Raw genomic sequence first — 23,194 nt, forward strand, 5'->3', positions numbered from 1 at the left:
CAACACAACTGAACCAAAGCACAGGAACTAGACCCAGATTTTGGCAATTTTCTTTATCGGCAATCTTCGGGAACTGCCTAAATTTGTGCGGTACAATACCATGTCCACTAGCTACACTGTCTACTAGCTAGTGACTACTAAGAACTTGAAACGTGCTTACTCTATAGTGAAGTGTTGTTGGTGTACAACATGGGATTTTTAAAATACTAATTTTTTCAAATAGTGTCAGGAACTGAACCCATGCTTCACATACAAAAGGCATATGCTCTATCACTTGAAAAGACTTAAGCAGTAAAACGTCTCACTAAAATTTATATAGATGTAGCACTAAGTTCAAGCTATTATATTAAAACTAGTTTCACTGAATTCTTTTCATATTTTAATGTGGCTCCCAGAAAATGTTCTTATTATATGCTTTAATTGGGCGGGGGGAGGGTTGTTTAGTTCTGAGGACACACCCAGCAATGCTCAGGGGTTACTCCTGGCTCTGCACTCAGGAATTACTCCTGGCAGTGCTTGGAGAACCAGATGGGATGCCAGGGATTGAATCCACATCGGCTGCAGGCAAGCTAAGTGTCCAACCCACTGTACTATCTCTCCAGCCCCTACAATTTGTTCCTATTTTTCCTATTTTGGGTGGAGAAGGGAGTGGGCACACCTGGTGGTGCACAGGGGCCGACCACTCCTGGCAGTACTTGGGACACCAGATACGACTCGGGGATTTGAACCAGGATCTCAATTACCACAAGCAGCTCACTCCCGTTCTTTTTAGCCCCACCAATTTTACTGCTACTGGACAGCAGTGCCCTAGAAGTGTTTCTTAACTGGGGTCACACAGATATTCAGGATACTCCAAGGGGGCCACAGATGAAAATCCAGCAAATGGAGGGTCATGGCAGAAGACTAGGGAGCCAGTCAGAAGGACAGGGTGTGTGCGTGGAGGGGGGGAGGGGAATGGGGCACAGGAAGGAAACCAGGTCACAGAGGGGCCACAGTCAGGGAAAAACTGACGCAGACTCTGAACCAGCAGTTCTCAAATATGGGCATTTTAAATCTATCAAACACAAGCCACACTGCCTGGGATTCTGGGGCAGCTAATCAAGGAAAGAGTTCAGGCTCTGTTTGGGCTGAAGTTCCCCACGTGAGTCTGTTGCAACAGCAGAGTTGAAAACCACTGAACTAGATACAAAAGATAGAGTTGCAGTTAATGTGATACATGTAGTAATGGATAATTACATTAAATGATACATGAACAGCCTTCTTTAAAAGCCCATGATTACAAAAACTTAAAAAAAAAAATAAATAACATACTGAGGGAGAGATAACTAGCAACAACTAGTGATTCTTTGAGGTTAATTTGAGAATGTTATTGATAAGTAATGTAATTTAGGACTGCATTATTTAGTAAGATACAACTAGATATTGTTCAAAGGAATGCTAATGAAGTACTGTTTAGAGATTCTTGGCACACTACAGCCAACCATGTTTTAAAGGACAACCCCAAGGTTAAACTCTTTTTTTGTCCTGAAAATGAATCTGATGTATTGTGGGCCCTCCCTCAAGACAACGTGACAAATATGATGAAAGTTCATCCCTGACTCATCTCTGTGAAACTGAACTCATAGAAAGGCTACATTTGAAGACACCCGTAAGACTATCCCCAAGCTCCCAGGAGGTGCCAGAATGGTAGAGATGGTGCACCACTGCCAATGCTGAATATGCTGAGAGCAAGATGCTACCTCCAGTTACTCAGTCTCATAATCAGACCAGAGTGGGAGAGGCATATGGAGGCTAGCAACTATTTATGATATTAGCATAAAAGAAAATACCAGAGTACTCATTAATATTAGCAAATAAAAGAACCTGTTGCTAGGTACCTGCCAAGACACCACCTGCCCAGTAAACACCACCTGCCACAGTGATCAAGGGCTGTGATCACCAAATCCAAAAGGATCACAATACTCAAGAGGGCTGAACCACACAGCTGACCTCATGCTGTTCCTGGGAAGAATCTGTGGCCAGGTTCACCTCACGGAGCCCGCACAAGAGGAAGTACCCGTTAGCTAACACTGTCCAACACAGGGACCTCAGCAGGGAGAAGCACACGCATCCCAGCAAGGCAGCCCCTGACTTCGATCCTGGACCCTCCACTCCTGTCATCCTAAACAACCCGCTGATGCCTCATAAAAGAATGTGCTCCTCTGCCTTACGCTGCTCCACTACTCAGCCTGGAATGTTCTCGTGCTATGTTCCTATAGGTTCTGCATGAGCCAATCTGAAGGGGAAGCACCTAGCACAGCACAGGGGCTGAAGGAGTCTCCCTGGCACTCAGCACTGGCCGTTTCCCTCTCCCTGTTACCATTACAGCCACTGTTACTATGACTGTATCAAACCGCACTGCTATTAGACATATTATCAATTCTCAAAGTGTGACTCAGTGTGAGTATATGGGTGGCGGGGAGGAGAAGAGGAAGGGCACTGGATATTTGTGGGTTAAAGCGAAGAGTTGACTTTTTACTCTCACAAATGTAGCGTGAAGTTTTCCAAAAGCTGAGTTTTGGGTTTCTGGGATCATACTGGGGCAGTACTCCAGGCTTACTCGTAGCTCTGCGCTCAGGGATCACACCCAACAGTACTGGGGCCATAACAGGCTGCGGGGATCAAGCCATATGCAATGCAAGCATCCTACCCACTGTACTATCTCTCTGGCCCCAACCAGAAGTTATCTGATAGCTAACAGAATGTGTTTATGTATTCTTGGAAGGGGGGGCAGGCGGGTCTGCTTTGCCATCTAGTATAGCTAATACAATAGGGATAATCCACATAATTCCACATAAATAAAAGCTCTTTGTAGTACTCAGTGCTTTTAAGAATGTAAAGTAGTTGGGCTGGAGTGATAGAACAGCGGGTAGGGCGTTTGCCTTGCACGCAGCTAACCCGGGTTCAATCCCCAGCATCCCATATGGTCCCCTGACCACCGCCAGGGGTGATTCCTCAGTGCATGAGCCAGGAGTGACCCGTGTGCATTGCTGGGTGTGACCCCAAAAGCAAAAAAAAAAAAAAAAGAACGTAAAGTAGTATTTCCCAAAGTGGGACAGACCACCTCTCCCCTTGATGGTACTAGGAGCAGCCTCTGGGGTGCAACTAGGGGACACTTTTGGTTTGTTCACTTAAAGGTAGATTTCCAGAAGAAGGGACACAGACTTTTGTTTTTTCCGAAAAGAGGGTGGCAGAAAAAATAAAGTTTGGGAACCTCTGATGTAGCAGAAGGGACCCTAAGACCAAAGTGTCAGAGATACACTTTTTCTCTTACTGAGCTGGGAACTCTTAATATCTAAGTCATTGATGTCATCCCAGCACTCTGCTTAAAGGAGGTTAGGGTAACAGCAGTACCCAATGCCCCCTGCGTGGTGATTCCTGCTTATGATAAACCTTCAGTTAAGTACTTCACTTTCCTTGGCACCCTGACCTCAAGCATAGTTCTCCTAGTTGCTCAAGGATACCATGCCCAGAAGAGAAGCAATCCAACTGTTTGCAGAAAATAGCACCACCCCAATCCATTGTATTCAACTAATATTCGAGTTTTTATGACTGGTGTTGCGTTTGATTACGTTAAGTAAAGCCCTGAAAAGTTCAGAAACCTCTATTTGGCAACTTAACATATTAAGCTAAAAGTCAGCCCTCAACTATAGTGGCTACTAAGGGGCACTGCTCAGAGAAGCCCTCCAAGGAGCTTAGCTGGCCTCTCTGTTTTGTTTCTGTTAGTCTTTTTCATTCATCACTAATACCAATGAAAAGCAAATCTATCGGCAAACTTTCCAGAATGCCTTCTATGTGTCAGGTACCTAAAGGTGTGAAGAAAACACAATCAAGCTCCACATCCAAACTGCCAGAAACACAAACTGGGTACCCGTAGGAAAGATGCGAGAGGCAAATTAGGACCAGTTCCTAAACGCTGATCAACAAGCCTGAAGGGACCGCAGTGTAGTGTGCAAAGGACAAAGCGTTTTCTTCCCTCTTCTCTGAGCCTTTTAGCTAGGGCAACTCTGTAGGGTCTTGGGCGTCCACCTACTCCCACCACGTCTAAGCTGAGCACCCACAGAGAGGAAAAGCAGAAGCCAGACTGGTGCTGGTGTGAAGTCAGTGCCCGCCCGCCAGAGGGGCACCCCCTGGACACGAGACTCCCTTTTGCCTTCCCCCGTGAATGAGGGGTGCTAACTGCTCCCCTTCCCGTGAGCATCTCCCCATTACAACATTCTCCCCTTCCCTCTTAAACACTGTCTCGCTCTCCCCGCTTTCACTGACCCCGCGTTTCCAAGCACAAGCAGAGCAAAGCTGAAACGCAGACCCGTGCCCAGCCAAGGAGAGCGCTCCAGCGTACGCCGGGGAAACCGAGGCGCGCGGACACAGAAGCTGGAGGAGTCGCCCGCTGCTCCAGCAACAAGCGGCGCTCGCAGACCCAATTCCCCAAGTGGAAACGGGGGTGCGGGGAGGGGAGGGGAGCACCCATGAGGAAAGACCCAAAGGTGGCAAAGCAATCGCCAAGGCGTGCGGCATGCGGGGAGCGGGGGTTGGGGCGAAGCGGGCTTGCACGTCTCTGGAACTGTCTCACGGTCCTTGTGACAGCCGCGCGCTGTCCTCCCGGGCATGCCAGCGGGTCTCGGCCGGAATGCCAAGCAGCGGGGACCCCCCCCCCCCCGGGCACCGCGCTCCGGACAGCCGCGCGGCCTGCGTATGCGGGGCCGCCCCCCCCCCGCCCCGGGCCCCCGGCGCGGCGCTGGGATGGATGAATGAACGGGGGGTGGGTGGGCGGCCCGGCGCCCGCCGCCCGCGCTCCCCGGCCCGCCTCACCCGTCCCCCGGCACCTCCCGCAGCTTCAGCCCCAGGGCCTGCAGCTGGTTGGCGAAGCTGACGAACTCCTCCTCGCCGCCGCCGCCGCCGCCGCCGGGCTCGGCTCGGTTCCGCCGCTCCTTGGCCAGGGCCCGGCGCGCCGCCCGCTCGTCCCGCTTGCGCTCGCCCTCGGCCTTCCCGCGGCCGCTGCCCGGCCGGCCCTTGGCCGCCTGCTTCCGGGACATGGTCCCGGCGCCCCGGCCCGCAGCCGCAGCCCCCAACGCCGCAGCGCGCCGGGCGGCCGCCTCCGCGGGGGAACAGGCAGCGCCGCGCCGAGGGGACGGGGCCGGCGACGGCGACGCGGCCAGCGCGCCTGCGCCCGCGCCCCGCTCACGTGACCGCCCGGGGAGGGGCGGGGCGGGAGGGGCGGGGCGGAGGGGACGGGCGGGGCGAAGAGGGGGAGGGGCACGCGGGGCGCTGGCGGCCGCGCATCATAGAGAGCCGGCCTGGGAGAGCTAGAAGAACACCCATCTGTCTCTGCCTCTGTTCCGCTCTTCCCCCTAGCGGCGGGTGGTACACTGTGCGCGGAGCAGGTGGGACCAGGGTCAGGAAAACTGGGAAAGGTGGAGCGGGATCCGAGAAAGAGGAGGAGGAGGAGGAGGAGGAGGAGGAGAAGAGGAGGAGGAGAAAGAGGAGGGGGAGAAGACGGTGAGGAGAAGCAGGAGGAGGAGGAGAAGGAGGAGGGCTAGGAGGAGGAGGAGGAGGAGGAGGAGGAAGAGAAAGGGGAGGGAGGGGGAGGGAGGAGGGGGAGGACAAGAAGTAGGAGGACGACGAGGAGGAATAGAAGTTGTGATGAAGGTTTGGTTTCCATGTCCCAGTGGAAACTGAAAAGTATTGTAATTTTAGTTGGGAACCTTGCAGTAGTTGGGATAGAATCTTTCACCTGCCTCATTCTTGTTTAATTGCCTCCATATTACAGGAAACTGAATCTCAGAGTTTCAGTCGCTTCAAGATCACACAACCAAGAAGCCAGATTTTGCTCTGTATTCAAAACCCACGCACTTTATTTAATCCTGTCCTTCTCAATCTCCCTCACCATCCTCTTATAGCCTACTTTGCCTAGTCGCTAAAGGTTTTCTGAGAACCAGGGCTAACCATTTTTAAAGGGCGACACTCCTAGTCAAACCAGGAGAGGGGGTTCCCTATCACTCACCTGCTCTGGAGCTTCCATCAATAATCTTGTCACTACCCACAGTGCCCCGTCTCCCTCATCCTGGCTCCTTTTGGCTCTGTGAGAACCCTCCCTCATGTGTTTTCTTTCTCTTGGCCCTCTCTCCTTCTCTTTTACCATCCCTGGGAACGTGCCTAATGTTATTACCCTTAATGCTCATATTTCTTGTCCTTACCTACAAATTTCCCTTTGACAGTAGCACTGTACTGTAGCACTGTTGTCCCATTGTTCATCGATTTGCTCGAGCGGGCACCAGTAACGTCTCCATTGTGAGACTTGTTGTTACTGTTTTTTGGCATATCAAATATGCCATGGGTAGCTTGCCAGGCTCTGCCGTGCAATCAGGATACTCGCGGTAGTTTGTCAGGCTCTCCGAGAGAGATGGAGGAATCGAACCCGGGTCGGCCACATGGAAGGCAAACGCCCTACCCCGCTATACTATCGCTCCAATCCCCCCTTGACAATACCAACTACTAATTCAGTTTCCATCAGCACGAACATTTCTTTGCTTTATAATTCTCATGGCATGTCCTGGGCTAGGTGCCAGGTAGAAAACAGAACTAAACCAAGCCTAGTGATGATTCTCAGAAAGTCCATATTCTGCTGAGATACAAAGGCAAGGGCACAGCAATTATAATGCTTCATGACACATTCTATCAAGGTGAAAGAGGGAAGGGAAGAGTGGTACGAAAAATGCACAAAAGTCTTCCCAGAAGAGCTGAGTTCTAAACTGAAGCTCAGAGGATGAGATGTATTTGGTCAAACTAATAACATTCAGAGCAAAGGGGCTTGTATAATAATATCAGAGCTTGGTTTTAAGGAGCCAGGGAGATAATACAGCGGGCACAGCATTTGCCTTGCATGCAACTGACCTGGATTGAATCCCCTGCATCCTGTATGGTCCCCTCTGCTCTGCCAGGAGTGATTCCTGAGTGCAGAGCCAGAAGTAACCCCTGAGCGTCATCAGGTGTGGCCCTACAAAAACAAAAACAGAGCTTAGTTTTGAGGTACTGGAAGAAGTGCAACTTGATGGCAATACAACTTAGGTGGAAAATAGGAAGAAGGCCCAGCTCAAGCCCATTATAAAGGTTTAGCTCAGTCATTTAAAGACATGGAGAGTGCAGCCAACCCTGATCCATCCCTGGCTCTATATTTGGTCCCCCTATCCCTGCCAGGATCCATTTCTAAGCAAAGAACTATGAATAGTCCCTGAGCATCTCTGGGGGCTACCCAACCCTCCAAAAAAACTAATATATCCATGGGCAGCCATTGAAGGGCTTTAATCAGGTTTATGTCTTTATTTAATCCTGTCCTTCTCGATCTCCCTCACCATCCTGTTACAGCCTAGTTCTCCTAGTTGCTAAAGGTTTCCTGAGAACCAGGACTAACTCTGGTTTTGTTCTAGTGGGAAGAATGGGTGAAGTAGGGATGTCAGTTAGTATATAGCCAAAGGTGAGAGTGATGGCTGGGATTGGGATGGAAGGGAAGACAAACTGAATAGAAAGACAAATTCAGTCCCAAAAAGTTCACAAAACAGAATAAGAATTGTTAGGAAAGATGCTTCACACTCCACTGAGATGTCTGCAATTTTTCCTCTACAGACCTTTCTTTTATTCTATTATTCTCAAGAAGAGCAAGAGCAAGCATGGATTTTGCCTCACTACTCCTTTTCTTGCACAGACATTGCAAATCCTGCAGTGACTGCTTTGTTTGTATTCAGTGAAGTTGGGAAGCCGTGTTATGAGTGGAAAATTTCCTGGAGATAGCACGCCTTGTTCTGGTCCAAATCTGTCACTGTGGTCTTGGGCAAGTTTGCTGAACCTCCCTAGTTTCCTTCTTCTCATCAGTAAAATGGGAATAATAACAGTGAAGGCCAAATAAAATAGTAATAATAATAACAAATGGGGTTTTCTTTGCCTGTTTTCTGGTGTTGCTTTTTTAAAAAAAAACCTTTCATGTTTGGCTTACAATCACACAATGATCAAACACCCATCCCTCCACCAGTGCACATTCCCCACCACCAATATCCCGGGTATACCCCCCACTTTCCCACCCTCCCCCTGCCTCCATGGCAGACAATATTCCCCATACTCTCTCTCTACTTTTGGGCATTATGGCTTGCAACACAGACACTGAGAGGTCATCATGTTTGGTCCATTATCTACTTTCAACATGCATCTCCCATCCTGACTGATTCCTCCAGCCATCATTTTCTTAGTGATCCCTTCTCTATTCCATCTGCCTTCTCCCCTCCACTCATGAAGCAGGTTTCCAGCTATGGGGAAATCCTCCTGGCCCTTGTATCTACTATCCTTGGGTGTCAGCCTCATGTGATGTTATAATAACAAATGTTAATGGTGTATACTATGTGCCTGAAACTACTTCAATCATTTTATAAGTACTATTTTATTTAATCATTTCAGCAACCCAATAAAATATGTAGTATCTGCTATCTACTTAATAGATTAGAAAACTGGGACACAGCGAGGTTAAGTATCTTGACCAGCATCACACAGCTACTAAAATGTACAGGCAGGATTGGGAATCCTTTAACTCCAGAAAATATATTCTAAAGCACTGTATTATACTTTACACGTACTGCAATGCACTCTCATAGTATGTAGATTTATATCATTCTTAATCCTTACACATCCTATATTTGCCAGTGACATGGTCTTTCTATGATGTCTATCATCACATATCACTATTGTCTGATTTTTCGCTGCATTAAAGAGTATCACTTTATTTTTTATACCTTCCCCTACCTGTCTCCCTCCTCCACTCTCTTCCCCTCAGGTAACCTTAGTTCTATGATCAATGTCCACTTGTCTCTTTCTTTTGTCTCTGTTTTGTCCTTATACTGCATACAAAGGTATAACAACTCAGTACTTGTCTTTGTCCTTCTGATTTATTTCACATCACATAGTTCCCCCCAACTTATTAGACATGACAGTGAACTGCAAGAGGTCATCTTTTTTATTTGGAAATAGGGGCCACACCTGGTGGTGCTTGGAGGTGGTGGTCGGTGGTGCTCTGTGCTCAGGGATCACTCACTGTGGTGTGGTGCTCGGGGGACCAGGGGGTGCTGGGGATCAAACTGGGGTCTCGTGTATGCGAAGAAGGTGATCAGTCCATCGAAAGATCTCCCCAGTCCAACATTTCATCTTTTTGTAACTGAATAATATTCCACTGGATAAATGTCCCACATCCTCTTTTTCTAATTATCTCTGGACAGACACTCGGCTGCTTCCATCATTTAATTATTGCAAATAACACCACAATAAACATGGGAATGTATATAAGTTTTGGAGTAAAGTGGTTTTATTTAGAGAAATAAGATGGGAGTTAGGGGGGAAGAAGATGTTCAAGAGAGAGCACAGACTTCTCCAGATGGTAAAAATCTGGATATAACCTTGGCCATACGCAACAGTGCTCAGGGCTGACTCCTATCTCTGTGGTCACGCATCACTCCTGGCAGGGCTCATGAAACCAGATGTGGTGCTGGAGATCAAACCAGGGTTGATCACATGCAAAGGAAGTGCCTGTACTCCCCCTGTACTAGCTCTCCAGCTCTAGTTACGGTTTTTGAGCTGACACTTTCATATTCTTCAGATAAATACCCAAAATTGGATTGCTGGGTCATATGATAGCTATTTTTAACTTTCTTTTTTTTTTTTTTTTGCTTTTTGGGTCACACCTGGCGATGCTCAGGGGTTACTCCTGGCTCTCCACTCAGGAATTACTCCTGACAGTGCTCAGGGGACCACATGGGATGCTGGGAATTGAACCCGGGTCAGCTGCATGCAAGGCAAATGCCCTACCCACTGTGCTATCGTTCCAGCCCCTATTTTTAACTTCTTAAGTGATCTCATACAGTTTTCCAAAATGGTTGCACTAACTTACATTCTTATCAACAGTGCTCATGAGAGTTCCCCTTTCTCCAGACCCTCTCCAGCAGAACTATTTATTTCCTTAGTTTTCTATTTTGTCAGAGAGTCCCATAAGCCTAGGAGGGAGGAAGGACTCAAAAGGCAAGTGTTTTGCAAGCAAGAGGCTGGGTTGGATCCTGGGCCAGGTCACCACATGGTCCCCTGAACACAGCGAGCGGCAAACCCCAAGCACTAAACCAGGAGCAGCCTCTGAACAGAGCCCAGTGAGGCACCCCCCAATAAAAAAAAAACCCAAAAGACTAGAACGGGTTGAGTTCATGCCCACTTCAATCAGCTTAATTAGTGGCTGAATAAATAGCAGTACTCCTACACTTAAAAAAAAATGTTTAATCACAGTGATTAGTTTCATATTTACATTTTTTTCCTCATGCTTTTTTTTTGTTCTTTTTGTTCGTTAGTTTGTTTGTTTGGCTTTTTAGGTCACATCTGGTGATGCTCAGGGGCTACTCCTGGCTCTGCACTCAGGAATTACTCCTAGCAGTCCTAGGGGGACTGTATGGGATGCCCGGGATCGAACCCTGGTCGACCACATGCAAGGCAAACACCCTACCCGCTGTACTATTGCTCCGGCCCCTCCATGTTTTGCAGTACACCTCCTTCACTTGAAAAAATATTACCGGAAAGTACTTCAACTTAAAAATATATATACAAGAATGGGAGGAAGAGTTATCCAGATTAAATTTAAATGTAGGGCCCAGAGCGATAGTATAACAGGTAGGGGGTTTGCCTTGCACATGACCAACCTGGGTTCAATCCCTGGCACATGCTCACCCAACCATCACCAGGAGTAATTCCTGAGTGCAGAGCTAGGAGTAACCCCTAAGCATCTCCGAGTGACCAAAACACAAATAAATAAATAAATAAATAAATAAAATGCAAATTCCCTGGCCTTCAGTTAGTGCCACTTAATAAAGGTGTTTGAGCTTAATGAAGCCATTTGAAGCATCCCTCTAAGGAAAGCTGGTGGGATCAGGAGCAAAGGCTGACACTGCAACCAGGGAAGAATTGGCCCCACAAAGCAGGCGAAAATGAAGAACAAATGAAAGTGCAGACAGAAATGCAAACACCAGCCCTTCTTGTTAAACTTTTTTTTTTTTTTGCATAAGCCCTTGACCTTTCAGCTCACGACTGGAATACTGAACAAGCTGGTTTCTTGACTCGCAGCGGAAGCCTGTGTTAGACAATATCTCTTTTTGAACGCTGATCAATATTACTTTTAAATTATACCTAAGGGCCAACAAAAAGGAGTTCTTGTGAATTAATTGAGTGCCTTCCCAGCCTCCCCAAAACAAATTAAAAGATATACCAAATCTCACTGGGAAGTATATTGTACAAATTAGGTTATTGTTTGTTTGTCTTTTTATGAATGTGAGACTAGCTAAGTTCTTGTTTTTTAAAAAATGCAACTAAAAGACATGGGGAAACAAGAACTCTGACCCATTGCTCTTGGGCCACTGGGAGGAAAACTAGGGCTATTTGAACAGTATCTGATTACATCTTTGTTTATTTTTAAATCCCCTTTCCTTCTTGTTCAGTTGTTGTGATTGCATGCATGCACAAGATTGCAGTGCTCATATACTTGGTTGTGGTACACCAGAGATAACATGCTTTGCTATGGTGCAGAGCTGCTGGAGTCCCAAGCTTAGTGCATGCGGGGTGGGACCAGGAATCCAAGTCACACTCTCCGGCTTGCAATAGCTCAGCTTTGCTATTGAACTATTCCTGGGTCTCTCTGGTTACATTTTCAAGGACCAGTGACCCAGAGTTACCATATCTCTTTATCCATCCTAAAACAAACCTTGCTGTGTGCATAGGGTAATTCCACCAAAGTTCAAGGCATATTGGTGAATATGTAAATAATTAACAATGATGTAAATATCCATCCAGAGAGTCTCTTGCCCGCACACCTGGCTGTCTTCCCTGGGGCCCCTCAGAGGGGATGGGCTCCAGCTTCCCTCCCCACCCCGAGCAGAGCTCCCAGCAGCCGAAGACCACCGAAACCTAGCTACAGCCATGCTGGAGGCCCCTCTCCACACGTTCAGACAGGCCTCATGCATGAAGGTACCGGCAGAGGAACCCAGGTGTGTGTAATCCCATCAACGGTCAACATCCAGAGATTTAAATGTGAGCTCCCAGAAGTGCGCAGCCGTGATATCTTGTAACCTACTTCTCCCTCTGGGAGAAACTGGCAATCTTCTGAGTTTCCTGGGACAGCCTTGCAAGCTTCCCGTGGTGTATTCATATGCAAAATCCAGTAACAAGCTGGAATATCGTTAGGAGGGCCGAGTCGAGATGGACTTCTAAGATCTCAGGAAAAGGACAAAATGAGATGTTACTGAGCCCACCCGAGAAATCGGTGATTAACGGGATTTCATGATTTCGTGATTTCGTAAATATCCATGGCCTCAAAGAGAGTACGGTCGGTAGAACACTTACCTGGGACACGGCCGACCCACATTCAATTCCCGGCACCACTATGGATCCCCAAACCTCACCAAGAGTAATCCCTGAACACAGAGCCAGGAATAAGCCCTGATAACTACCAGGTGTGGCCCAAAATACAAGATATATATGCACATGCATGCACACTCACACACACAGAGTGGAGAAGCCCCTGTTCCCTTTTGAACACACATCCTTCTCTTTCTCTCCCCTCACAATTCTCTAAATTTATTTCAATAAGAGCTAATTTTTTAATCTCATCAAGAGGAGGGGCCAGAGTGATAGCCAGGAGTAAACCCTAAGCACTGCTACGTATGGCCCAAACACTGTTACTGTCACTGTCACTGTCATTGATTTGCTCAAGCAGGCACCAGTAACATCTCCATTGTGAGACTTGTTACTGTTTTTGGCATATCGAATACACCACGGGTAGCTTGCCAGGCTCTGCCATGTGGGTGGGATACTCTCGTAGCTTGTCAGGCTCTCCGAGAGAGATGGAGAAATTGAACCCGGGTCAGTCATGTGCAAGGTAAACGCCCTACCTGCTGTGCCCACGTATCTTAGTACAAAAGTCAAATAGTCCTTCTAGTTTTCTATTTTACTTCCTATTTCCTTTCATAATTCTTGAAACAAAACTCTCTTGCCAGAATACTTTAAACTTTAAATTTTTTTTTCTTTTTGGATCACACCTAGCAATACAGGGGTTACTCCTGGCTCTGCACTCAGGAATTACCCCTGGCAGTGCTCAGGGGACCATATGGGATGCTGGGAATCGAACCTGGGTCGGCTGCGTGCAAGGCAAACGCCCTACCCACTATGCTATTGCTCCAGCCCCCTAAATTCTTTTTTTTTTTACCACAAATACGTATTTGGTTTTTTGGATATATTCTATTTAAAGGCATTCAAAAACTTTTAACTCCTTCTTAATTCCAAAACTGAAATCAGCAAGGTTGTGAGTTACCACCATTCACAGCTCTAATTAGACTACAATTAAAATTAATAAAATTATTCCAAAATATAGTATTTCTAATTTGTTTTTTGAGCATATCCGGTTAGTCTCAGGGCTTATTCCTGGCACTGAGCACAGGAAACCATATGTAGTATTGGGGATTGAACCCAGGGCAGTTGCATGAAACTCTACCACCGTACCCACAGTACTAGCTCTGTGGTCCCAGTAGTCTTTCCTTCTAGTAGAAGTACCAGAGATCCCTGGGGGAACTCCTTTGTCAGCTAGCATATAAGCAGGTTGGAATAAATAGATTGAAATGGGCAGATTGCTCTTCCTGTGAAGCAGGTGTTTCCAAAGTCTTTTAGGCTCTTGGCATCTTGTATATTTGTCTCTCTTGCCCAACACCTTTGAATCAATCTTGTGTTGCCGTAAATTTTTCCTTTTTTGTGAAGACAAGACTCTCGAAGCAAAATTGAATATCAACTCAACCACATCCAAGATATCACCGATGTTATAAACTAAGCCTGAATTAATGGCATAGACTTACCTGGTGCGGGGGGGGGGGGGAATAGAGGCTGCGTGAAGACATCAAATCTCCAAGACAAAGAACATCATTCCCCCACATAGACACACTCTGTAAGTGAACTTGGCCAGGGTGAGTGCTCAGGGTGTCTGTGAAGGATGAGTTCAAGGTGGGGAGCCTCTGGCACCTAGTCAGACCTTTGGCTTCATCATGTGTACCTAAGGTTGGAAACCTTTACCACGGGTTTTTCTTCTGTTTGTTTATTTGCTTGTATGTTTGGGGCTGAGGCACACCCAGCACTCAGGGCTTTCTCCTGGCAAGGCAGGCACCTTATTGGCTATATTTTTCCTCTGGCGCCCATGGTTTCTCTTTTGTGTGGTCTTCCAGTAGGTCCCCAAGGAAGTATGTTATGCAGGAAGTCTTCTCTCTGTGTCTCTCTCTGTCTGTCTCTCTGTCTGTGTCTGTGTTTCTGTCTCTGTCTCTGTGTCTCTGTCTCTCTCTCCCCCCCCCCACGCCCCACTCGCCTTGGTCAATCAGTGTTTCTGCATCCAAGTGTCTGTGTATTTATGCACACTCTGTCACTCCTTTGTCTCCTGCCATCTGTGGCTCCTGCTGATGACAATGTTTGGCCCCATTGTGAGTCTGTGTCTGTCCCCACTTCTCCCTTCATTCATGCCTCACCCTCTTTCTCTGGATTTTGGGTGCCCCTTTTTGTTCACCACCCAGCTTGTTGGACAAAATTAAAGAATGTTGGAGCATGCAGGTTGAATTTAGCCCAAATCCTATTTCTGCTGTGTCCAACCTTGCAACCAAGAGTGTTTTCCATCATATTTCTGAACTCGAGTTTCATCACCAAAAAAATGCAAACGGCCCTGCCTTCAGAGTTGTCCTGAGCTGCTGCAATCCCGATGCTCACAGGTTTCTGATTCAGTAACTATGAGGTCTTTCCTCGATCCATTCCCCATCATTTCCTATCCCATCACTGCCCATTCTCTCCACTTTCCCCAAAGTGGCTATCAAATGGAAATATATTCAATATATACTGAATTATTTATATGTGTAAAATGCATCGTGTCCTTCCTTTTTGTTTCGTATTTAGCAACTAAACAGAACATCTCCACCTCTCTCAGGGGGCATTAAAGACGTCAGCATCTGTTTCCATACATCCCTCACTTGAGTTCCACGTCTTCTCAATAGGGGGTGGGAACGGGGACGGGGTACTCCTATTCCTGGTGGAAGTGCTTGTTCTCATTCAATGATTTTACTAGTTCCTGAGGCGTGGGTTGATCTTTACAGCTACTTAACATGTCTTTGCTTTGTTTGGTGTCTCTGTGTCAGAGACTCTAATTGCCCACAGAATGTTGCTTTAGTCATCCTGCAAAAAGTACCTACAACCACACCTTCAGCACCTGTGCCAGGCTCCATCCTGTGGCACAGGTGAAGGGGCTGTGCAGGTGCGGGGGGGTGAGGGGAGCAGCGCACTGTGCTGTGAGGAGCAAGAAGGCTCTCCCTTCTCTCTCAGACAATACAAAAAGAAGCTTTCTGGTATGAAATATGCAACAAGTTCAAGAGAGAATATTTAAGAAAATTCTTTTTCCTATTTTATTAAGAAGAAAATAAAATTAAAATCACCTTTCTAAAGATATTATAATTATAAAGAAATTATAATCCCATTCCTAAAGACATGGTTGTGGCCATTTTGTTAAATTTTTTTGGGGTTGATGGGACTGGAGCAATAGCACAGCGGGTAGGGTGTTTGCCTTGCACGTGGCTGGCCCCGGTTCGATTCCCAGCATCCCATATGGTCCCCTGAGCACCACCAGGGGTAATTTCTGAATGCAGAGCCAGGATTAACCCCTGAGCATCGCCAGGTGTGACCCAAAAAACAAAACAATTAAAAATAAATAAATAAATAAATTTTTTAGGGTTGAACCAAAAGAGACTGCTGATGCCTAGCCATTATTAACTTACAAAGAGAATAAATTGCAGGACCAGAGCAATAGTACAGGAGTAGGGAACGTGAACTTGCTTTGCCTGTGGTGACCCAGGTTTGATCCTGGCACTACATATGGTACTCTGAACCACACCAAAAGTGATTCCTGAGCACAGAGCCAGGAGTTAGCCCTGAGTAACCTCTGGGTGTGACCCCAAATGCAAATAAGTAGAAAACCTTCCCCTTCCCTTTGTTGTGGTTGTGATGGCCAAGGTCACCTCCTTGGTGACACATATTTTAGTTGTATTGCCTTCCCACACTTGCTTTCCATGTGCCAGAGATCACGTAGTGTTATACAATGTGGGGGTCTTTTCTGGTTCTTTCCTCTGATTCTGTTCTCTAACACTTCCTTCAGCTCCTGACTTCGCAATGCCAAGGCTAGAACTGCTTCTTATGGAGGGAAAAAGAACAGCTCTCATCTCCAGGGTGGACTCTACAGGACTCTTCAGAAAGGCTTTGTCAGTTTTGACATTATCTTAGCATCTTCATTAGTCTTAGGCCTGGGGGGGCTATCTGCCACCATCCCTGCCTGGGCTTGCCAAAAGAAACTGGAAGAGTAGGAATTAAGGTTTTTTGTAAAAAAAAAACAGCAAGTTTTTCCCCCTGGTGATACTTCTGCTTAGAGCTGTGACATCACATTGCTGTGGCATCAGAAATGTGAGATGGTCATCATGTGGGTGACTGGGTTCACTTATTTATAGACTTTAGAGAGCTGCCAGCCCTTTTCTGTGAACCTAGAACCTGCCCTTGACCCCCTCTCAGGAAGGCTGAAGGGACACACCCACTATTCCCCACTGTTGGTTTATTCTCTGCTCCACTATCTGTACAGTTCAGAAGCTCTGCAGTCATAACACCATGATCAGCAAGGTCTGTGTTTGTTTGCTTTAAGGACACACTCACTGATGCTCAGGGCTTACTCCTGGTTCTGCCCTCATAGATCACTCCTGATGGTGCTCAGGGGATCCTAGGGGGACCTGGTGGTGCCAGGGATTAAGTCTAAGTCACATGTAGAGCAAGTACCCTACTCACTGTACTATCATTCCAGTCCCAAAGGTTTTCTTGCTCAACAATGGTAAGTTAAAAAGCCAATGGCGGGGCTGGAGTGATAGCACAGTGGGTAGGGCGTTTGCCTTGCACGCAGCCGACCCGGGTTCGAATCCCAGCATCCCATATGGTCCCCTGAGCACCGCCGGGGGTCATTCCTGAGTGCATGAGCCAGGAATGACCCCTGTGCATTGCCAGGTGTGACCCAAAAAGCAAAAAAAAAAAAAAAGTCAATGGCACCAAAGCATTTGGTAACACATCAAGTGAAGATGCAGAGGTGTCAAATGAAGTAGCATGATGCTCCTTGCCCATAGCTCAGAATTAAATACGCCTTCTTGTTCTAACACCACCTAGTAAAACCTTCCAGCCTTTCACAAGCTGAGACCATGGCCATCAATTTTCTATTCTCAGAGCAAGCACTTACATTTGAGAGTCTGTGTATGAGTAAATAAATAAGGGAGTGACTGGATGTGAGAATGGATAAGTGAATGTGTTATGGGGAAAGGGGGCCAGGATTGGACCATGATTTGTATTCTGAAAGGAGAAAATTCAGTCAGAAGATTCCATTGTATCCGCTGCACTCCACATGGTCCAAGCCCACCAAGAGTGATCCAGTGGATCCACTGTACCAGGGTCTCACCGGTGTGTGAGTCAAGATTACATTTCTCTTTAAGCAATTATACTCTCTCATATTCTCCTCCTATTTTGTTAAAAAGTTGGTAACTGTGTCAGAGCAATAGTACAGTGGGTAAGGCATTTGTTTTGCATGCAGCCAAACCAGGTTTGATTCCTGACACCACCTATGGTACCCCAAATCCACTTGGAGTTATCCCTGAGTGCAGAGAGCCAGGACTATGGCCTGAGTACTGCCAGGTAGGCCCCCAAAACAAATATTTACATATATATAAAACATATACATATACTTGGTTTGGAGCGATAGCACAATGGGTAAGGTATTTGCCTTGCATGCGGCCAACCCAGTTCAATTCCTCTGTCCCTCTCGGAGAGCCCAGCAAGCTACCAGGAGTATCCCGCCCACATAACAGAGCCTGGCAAGCTACCTGTGGCATATTCGATATGCCAAAAACAGTAACAACAAGTCTAACAATGGAGACATTACTGGTGCCCGCTCAAGCAAATCGATAAACAACGGGATGACAGTGATACAGTGCTATACATATACTTAGTTTCCTTATCTCAGTGAGGGGCCAAAAATTCATTTCAATTCTTTAACTTCCTATTTTATATCATCAAATAGTGCAGCAAAATTGTCTTAATTATAGGATTCTCCTCTCTGAGATTTTCTTTTCTCAGATCTTAACTAATATTCCGCACTATCTTGTTAGCTATTTGATACTTGAAGATGGTTTTGTATTTTATACAGTTCATTTCATCATACTCAGCTTTAAGCATTACTAACTATAGAAATTTAAGAGCTGTATATATCCAAGGATAACAAAATTTCTGCTTAATACAGACAGAACTAGAACAGGAGATAGATCAGTTTCAAATACTAGATTCTTCTACTAAGCACTGTAGAAATGTTTCATCAGATAATGGATCATATAGCCAGCATTTCTCAACGAGGGGCCACAAGGATATTCCTAGGTGAAAATTGCATAAATGAGGTCCTTGGAAAATTACCAGGAGGACAACTGGTAGGACAGGAGGGCCATAGGAAGAAAATAAGGTTGCAAGTGGGTCAAGCTTGGAAGAATGTTTTACATATAGATATACAAGTTATACAGATAAACGAGCTGTAGATAAATATAGACATACATACAGGGAATGGAAGGATGAGCAGATGGCTAGATAGATAAATGTTTTTTCAATGAACATTGTAGGAGGCCAAGGAGATAGTTTAGGGGATAGGATCTCACTGCAAGCCCCATTAAGCATTGCTAGGTTTAGCCTTTGAAGTCCCTGAGCACCACTGGGTGCCTCTAAGCAATGCAGACGCTGAGCAGTGCTACCCTGCCAGGCCCTAGCACTGACCTGTGTGACTCAGTTGGCCAAATGTCACTAGAATTGACCACCAAGTCCCCTGAGCACTTCTTGGGAGGTAAATAATAACAGTAACAATAATAGTATTGGTAATAGCAATAACATAACAACATCAAGTCTCCAATAGGCACTCTGTTCTTAATGTTTCATATTTCCTTTTAATTTATTCAAACCCCACAACGATCTGACAGTGAGACACTATCATTATTCCTACTTTATAAATGAGGAAACAGAAGCACCGAGAATTAAGTGGATTCGCCCAAAGTCTGATAGTTAGGAGGGATGAGCTGGAATTCAAGTCCAACTCCAGACCTCGTGCTCCTGACCACAAAGTTCTACCCAAAAATTCCCCTTTGCTAAGGAGTTCGAGAATTATTTATTCTGCCCACATATTCGAGCACAAATATCAATCCTAGGTCTCTTGGTGCTCCAAGCCTGAGCTCCCAACTGCCACCACACACACCACTTGAGTTCAGATGGAGCAAAGTCTGCAGCTGCACGTACCAGAAAGGATTGCTCTGAAAACATGCCTTCAGCTCTGTACCCTGCAACGATCTGCGTCACCGCTGTCAGATGTTATTCTCCAAGGGAGACCGAACCATTTACAAGTTAATCTGAACTTCCACGGGCCTGATAAACTGGGATACAAGGGTCAGGCAGTGAAGAGGGATGTGTTTTATTGTTCCCATCTTGCAAAGGCAGATTCCAAGTCAAAAGCAAATGAGTCATTCACAGAGATCAGAATCTAGCTCCTACTTGGTTTCTTCTCTCTGGTCCCTCCTTCAGCGGAGACTTTACCCCCAGAGAGAAAACTATTTCCCTTTGGAGAAATATGCATAGTAGACTCTGGCCCCATGGAGAGGGCCCTGAAACCCAGGGATAGGCCGTTGATATGTCGGGTTTCTGAGTCTCCCTATGGGCTAGGGAGACTCTCTTGAATTTTCAGGACATAGTCACCATTAAGTTCCTAGTAAATGTACTAGTAACTCCACTGCATTCTCCACTGTACCCAAGGACATTCACAAGCTATTTTCTTTTTTAAAAAAATTTTTTATTAGGGGCTGGAGCGATAGCACAGCGGGTAGGGCGTTTGCCTTGCACACAGCTGACCTGGGTTCTAATCCCAGCATCCCATATGGTCCCCTGAGCACCGCCAGGAGTAATTCCTGAGTGTAGAACCAGGAGTAACCCCTGTGCATCTCCGGGTGTGACCCAAAAAGAAAAAAAAATTTTATTAGAGAATCACTGTGATGTATAGTTACAAACTTATGAACTTTTGTGTTTGCATTTCACTCATACAGTGATCGTTTACCCATCCCTCCACCAGTGCCCATTCACCTCCACCAATGATCCCAGTATCCCTCTCACCACCCCCACCCCATCCCCACCCACCCCACCCTGCCTCTACGGCAGGGTATTCCCTTTTGTTCTCTCTCCTTTGGGGTGTTGTAGTTTGCAGTAGAGGTATTGAGTGGCCATCATGTTCGGTCTATAGTCTACTTTTAGTTTGCATCTTCCAACCCAAATGGGTCCTCCCAACATCTTCTACTTGGTGTTCCCTTCTCTATCTCAGCTGCCTTTTCCCCCAGCATGTGAGGTCAGTTTCCAAGCTGTGGGGCAGATCTCCTGATCCTTATCTCTACAACTCTTGGGTGTTAGTCTCCCACTCTGTTATTTTATATTATACAAGCTATTTTCTTGAATCCTCTCCCAAAGCCCTAAGGAAGATTCTATCATCTCCTCTCTGGCTCCCTCTGGAGGTTGACCCTTGCATGGCTCCCTGGTTAGGAAGTTGCTGCGCTCTGGTGTCAAGGGCACTTTCCTTCCTTCCCATCCCCACCTGAAGACTGAGAGGCAGAGAGGACAGAGGACTTCCCTGAGGCCTGACCAGAGAAGCTGCAGCCGAAAGCAAAGGACAGGGTTTGTCTGAAAGAGGAGAGGGTTTGTCTGAAGCCGGCAGGTGGGTGCAGGCTGACATACCCGTCAGCGTTTCAACCTGACCTCACCTGCCCCAGGACCTGATGTCCCTTGGTAGGCCATGCCCTTTCAGTGACTCTTCTCTTATCATTTTGTTAAGTTTTCCAAAGGTTTCGGCCCAGTCTGGGTCTTCCGAGAGATCCTCTTCCCCATCTTCTCTCAGGATGAAGCAACAAGACTGTTTAGGCTTTGGGGGGGGGCTGTGCCAGGATGAGGAAAGTGTTACCTCAACTGTATCAGTTCAGTGGCTTTGGGAGAGTCTCCTTGCCCCAAATATATCTCCTACCTTGACATGTCACACCGGCTGAAATGCCAGCAGTGTAGCTGTCTGTTCAGGTTTTAAAAAAGTGGGGGCGGGGAGTCAAAATGCAAATGTTCCCAGAAAGATCCCAAATTTTCTTACTCTCATACAAAGATATTCCCCACCCCACTCTCACCCGGATTTTGTAGCTTACTACCATTTGCCTGTGGAGAATCTAATCCAGAAAAGGCCCCTAGTAAAGAAACAAGCTGTTGACCATCTGCGGAAGGCTCAAAGATGACCAACCAGGCCCCAAACTTAGAGGAAGCTTTAAAAAAAGTCCTGCTTTATAGAGAAGGGAACACCAAGTAAAGTTTGGTTGGAGGACCCGCTCGGGATGGGAGAGGCGTGCTGAAAGCAGACTATAGATTGAACACGATGGCCACCCAATTCCTCCATTTCAAACCACAACACCCCAAAGGAGAGAGAGAACAAAAGGGAATGCCCTGCCACAGAGGCGGGGTGGGGTGGGGTGGGGGGATGAGATGGGGGGGGGAGAGATGCTAGGGTCATCGGTGGTGGAGAATGGGCACTGGTGGAGGGATGGGTACTCGAGCATTGTATGACTGAAACACAAGCACGAAAATATGTAAATCTGTAACTGTACCCGCATGGTGATTCATTAATAAAAAAATAATAAATTTTAAGAAAAAGAAAAGAAAGCCCTGCTCTATCTCTCTGTTGTTGTTTGTGTGGGAGGGATGGGTCTCATCGATGGTGTGCAGCTCTTGGGGAAAGCCATTTGCAGTAATAGCTACACCTTAGTCATGTTTACATTTGCACTGTGCTACATTCAGCTATTACTCCTCATGCAAAAATTATGTACTGGAAGCACATAAACACACACACACACACACACAAAGAAACAGACAGACAGAGACAGAAACAGAGACAGAGAGACAGAGACAGAGAATGAAATCATGCCCATTTTCCAGTCCAAACTTGGTTCGAATCCCAACTTGCCATTTATTAGCTATAAGGCCTCCGGCAACTTCCCGCCTTAATCTTAGTGGTTTCATCTGCAAAATGGGGAAAAGCCAGGCCTGCCACAACTCTTTAAGGATTATCAGAAATAACAGTGAGAAAAGTTCTAAGAAAGCACATGTAATAAGATCAGCACTGATGTAGGCAGGAATATGATGTAGGCAGGTAGATAGGGAAAGGCCCCTGACAATGAAACTTAGATTAACAAAGTCTCTTGGAAGGAGAATCCTGAGACTGACCTACCCTGTAGATACAGAAAACAGACCTGATAAAACCTTGAGGAGATTGGACTCCTCGCCATGAAGTTCCTCGAATTCCGTCGACCTTTCCCTTAATCTGATTAAAATGTGATCCAGCCTAAAGAAGACCTAGCCTCCATGGTAACCTCCTTAGCAACGGACTTTTACCTGGGAAGAAGCCCCCACCTGGGGGGCAGGTTGAAGAAACCCTATAAAAGCCACCTTGAACAAAGGAAGTGCGCGCATATGCTGCCTGAGCCCATGTGCTGCTTGTGCCCACGTGGCCGAGCACATGTGGTGCCCGAGCACATGTGTCACCCGCATCTCCCCCCTTGAGATGTGTACTCTCATTCTTTTGTGTCCAGTGCTAGGATGTGTGTAGAGCTTTCTCCACCCTTGGAGAAGCCCGAGTTCTCTCTCGAGCGCGTTACTCCTACTGTTTTTTCTTTTCCACTTATCCCTTCCTCCTTCCCTCAGAAACCTCTAAATAAAATCTGTTACTTCACTGCTTGTCTACTCCTGAAATTCTTTTCCTCGAGCGAAGACAAGAACCCAGTAATTCTGGGTCCCAGGTGGTAGAGGCGGCTGGGGAGAAAGTGACCGTCTTTCTCCTCCCTGCTTCACGGAAGTCACCCGTGGGGCCCACCGACATCAGCACGACTACTGCACTCTTGTATATAGAAAAGCAGCCTGAAAGACGTCTAAGATGTTGACAATGACTCAATGA

At 46.6% G+C, this 23,194-nt stretch overlaps 1 protein-coding gene across 1 annotated transcript in view; it reads right to left on the reverse strand.

Annotated features, from left to right (window-relative positions):
- OTUD3 (OTU deubiquitinase 3) overlaps positions 1-5,173 on the reverse strand; it is a 32,237-nt gene extending 27,064 nt beyond the window's left edge. The window contains exon 1 of the mRNA XM_055139114.1: positions 4,852-5,173. Coding sequence (XP_054995089.1) covers positions 4,852-5,075 — 224 coding nt within the window. The 5' untranslated portion in view covers positions 5,076-5,173. The remainder of the gene's footprint in view (positions 1-4,851) is intronic.
- Between the last annotated feature and the right edge of the window lie 18,021 nt (positions 5,174-23,194).

The sequence above is a fragment of the Sorex araneus genome, chromosome 5, assembly GCF_027595985.1.
Source record: "Sorex araneus isolate mSorAra2 chromosome 5, mSorAra2.pri, whole genome shotgun sequence".
In the NCBI taxonomy this organism is placed as follows: Eukaryota; Metazoa; Chordata; class Mammalia; order Eulipotyphla; family Soricidae; genus Sorex; species Sorex araneus.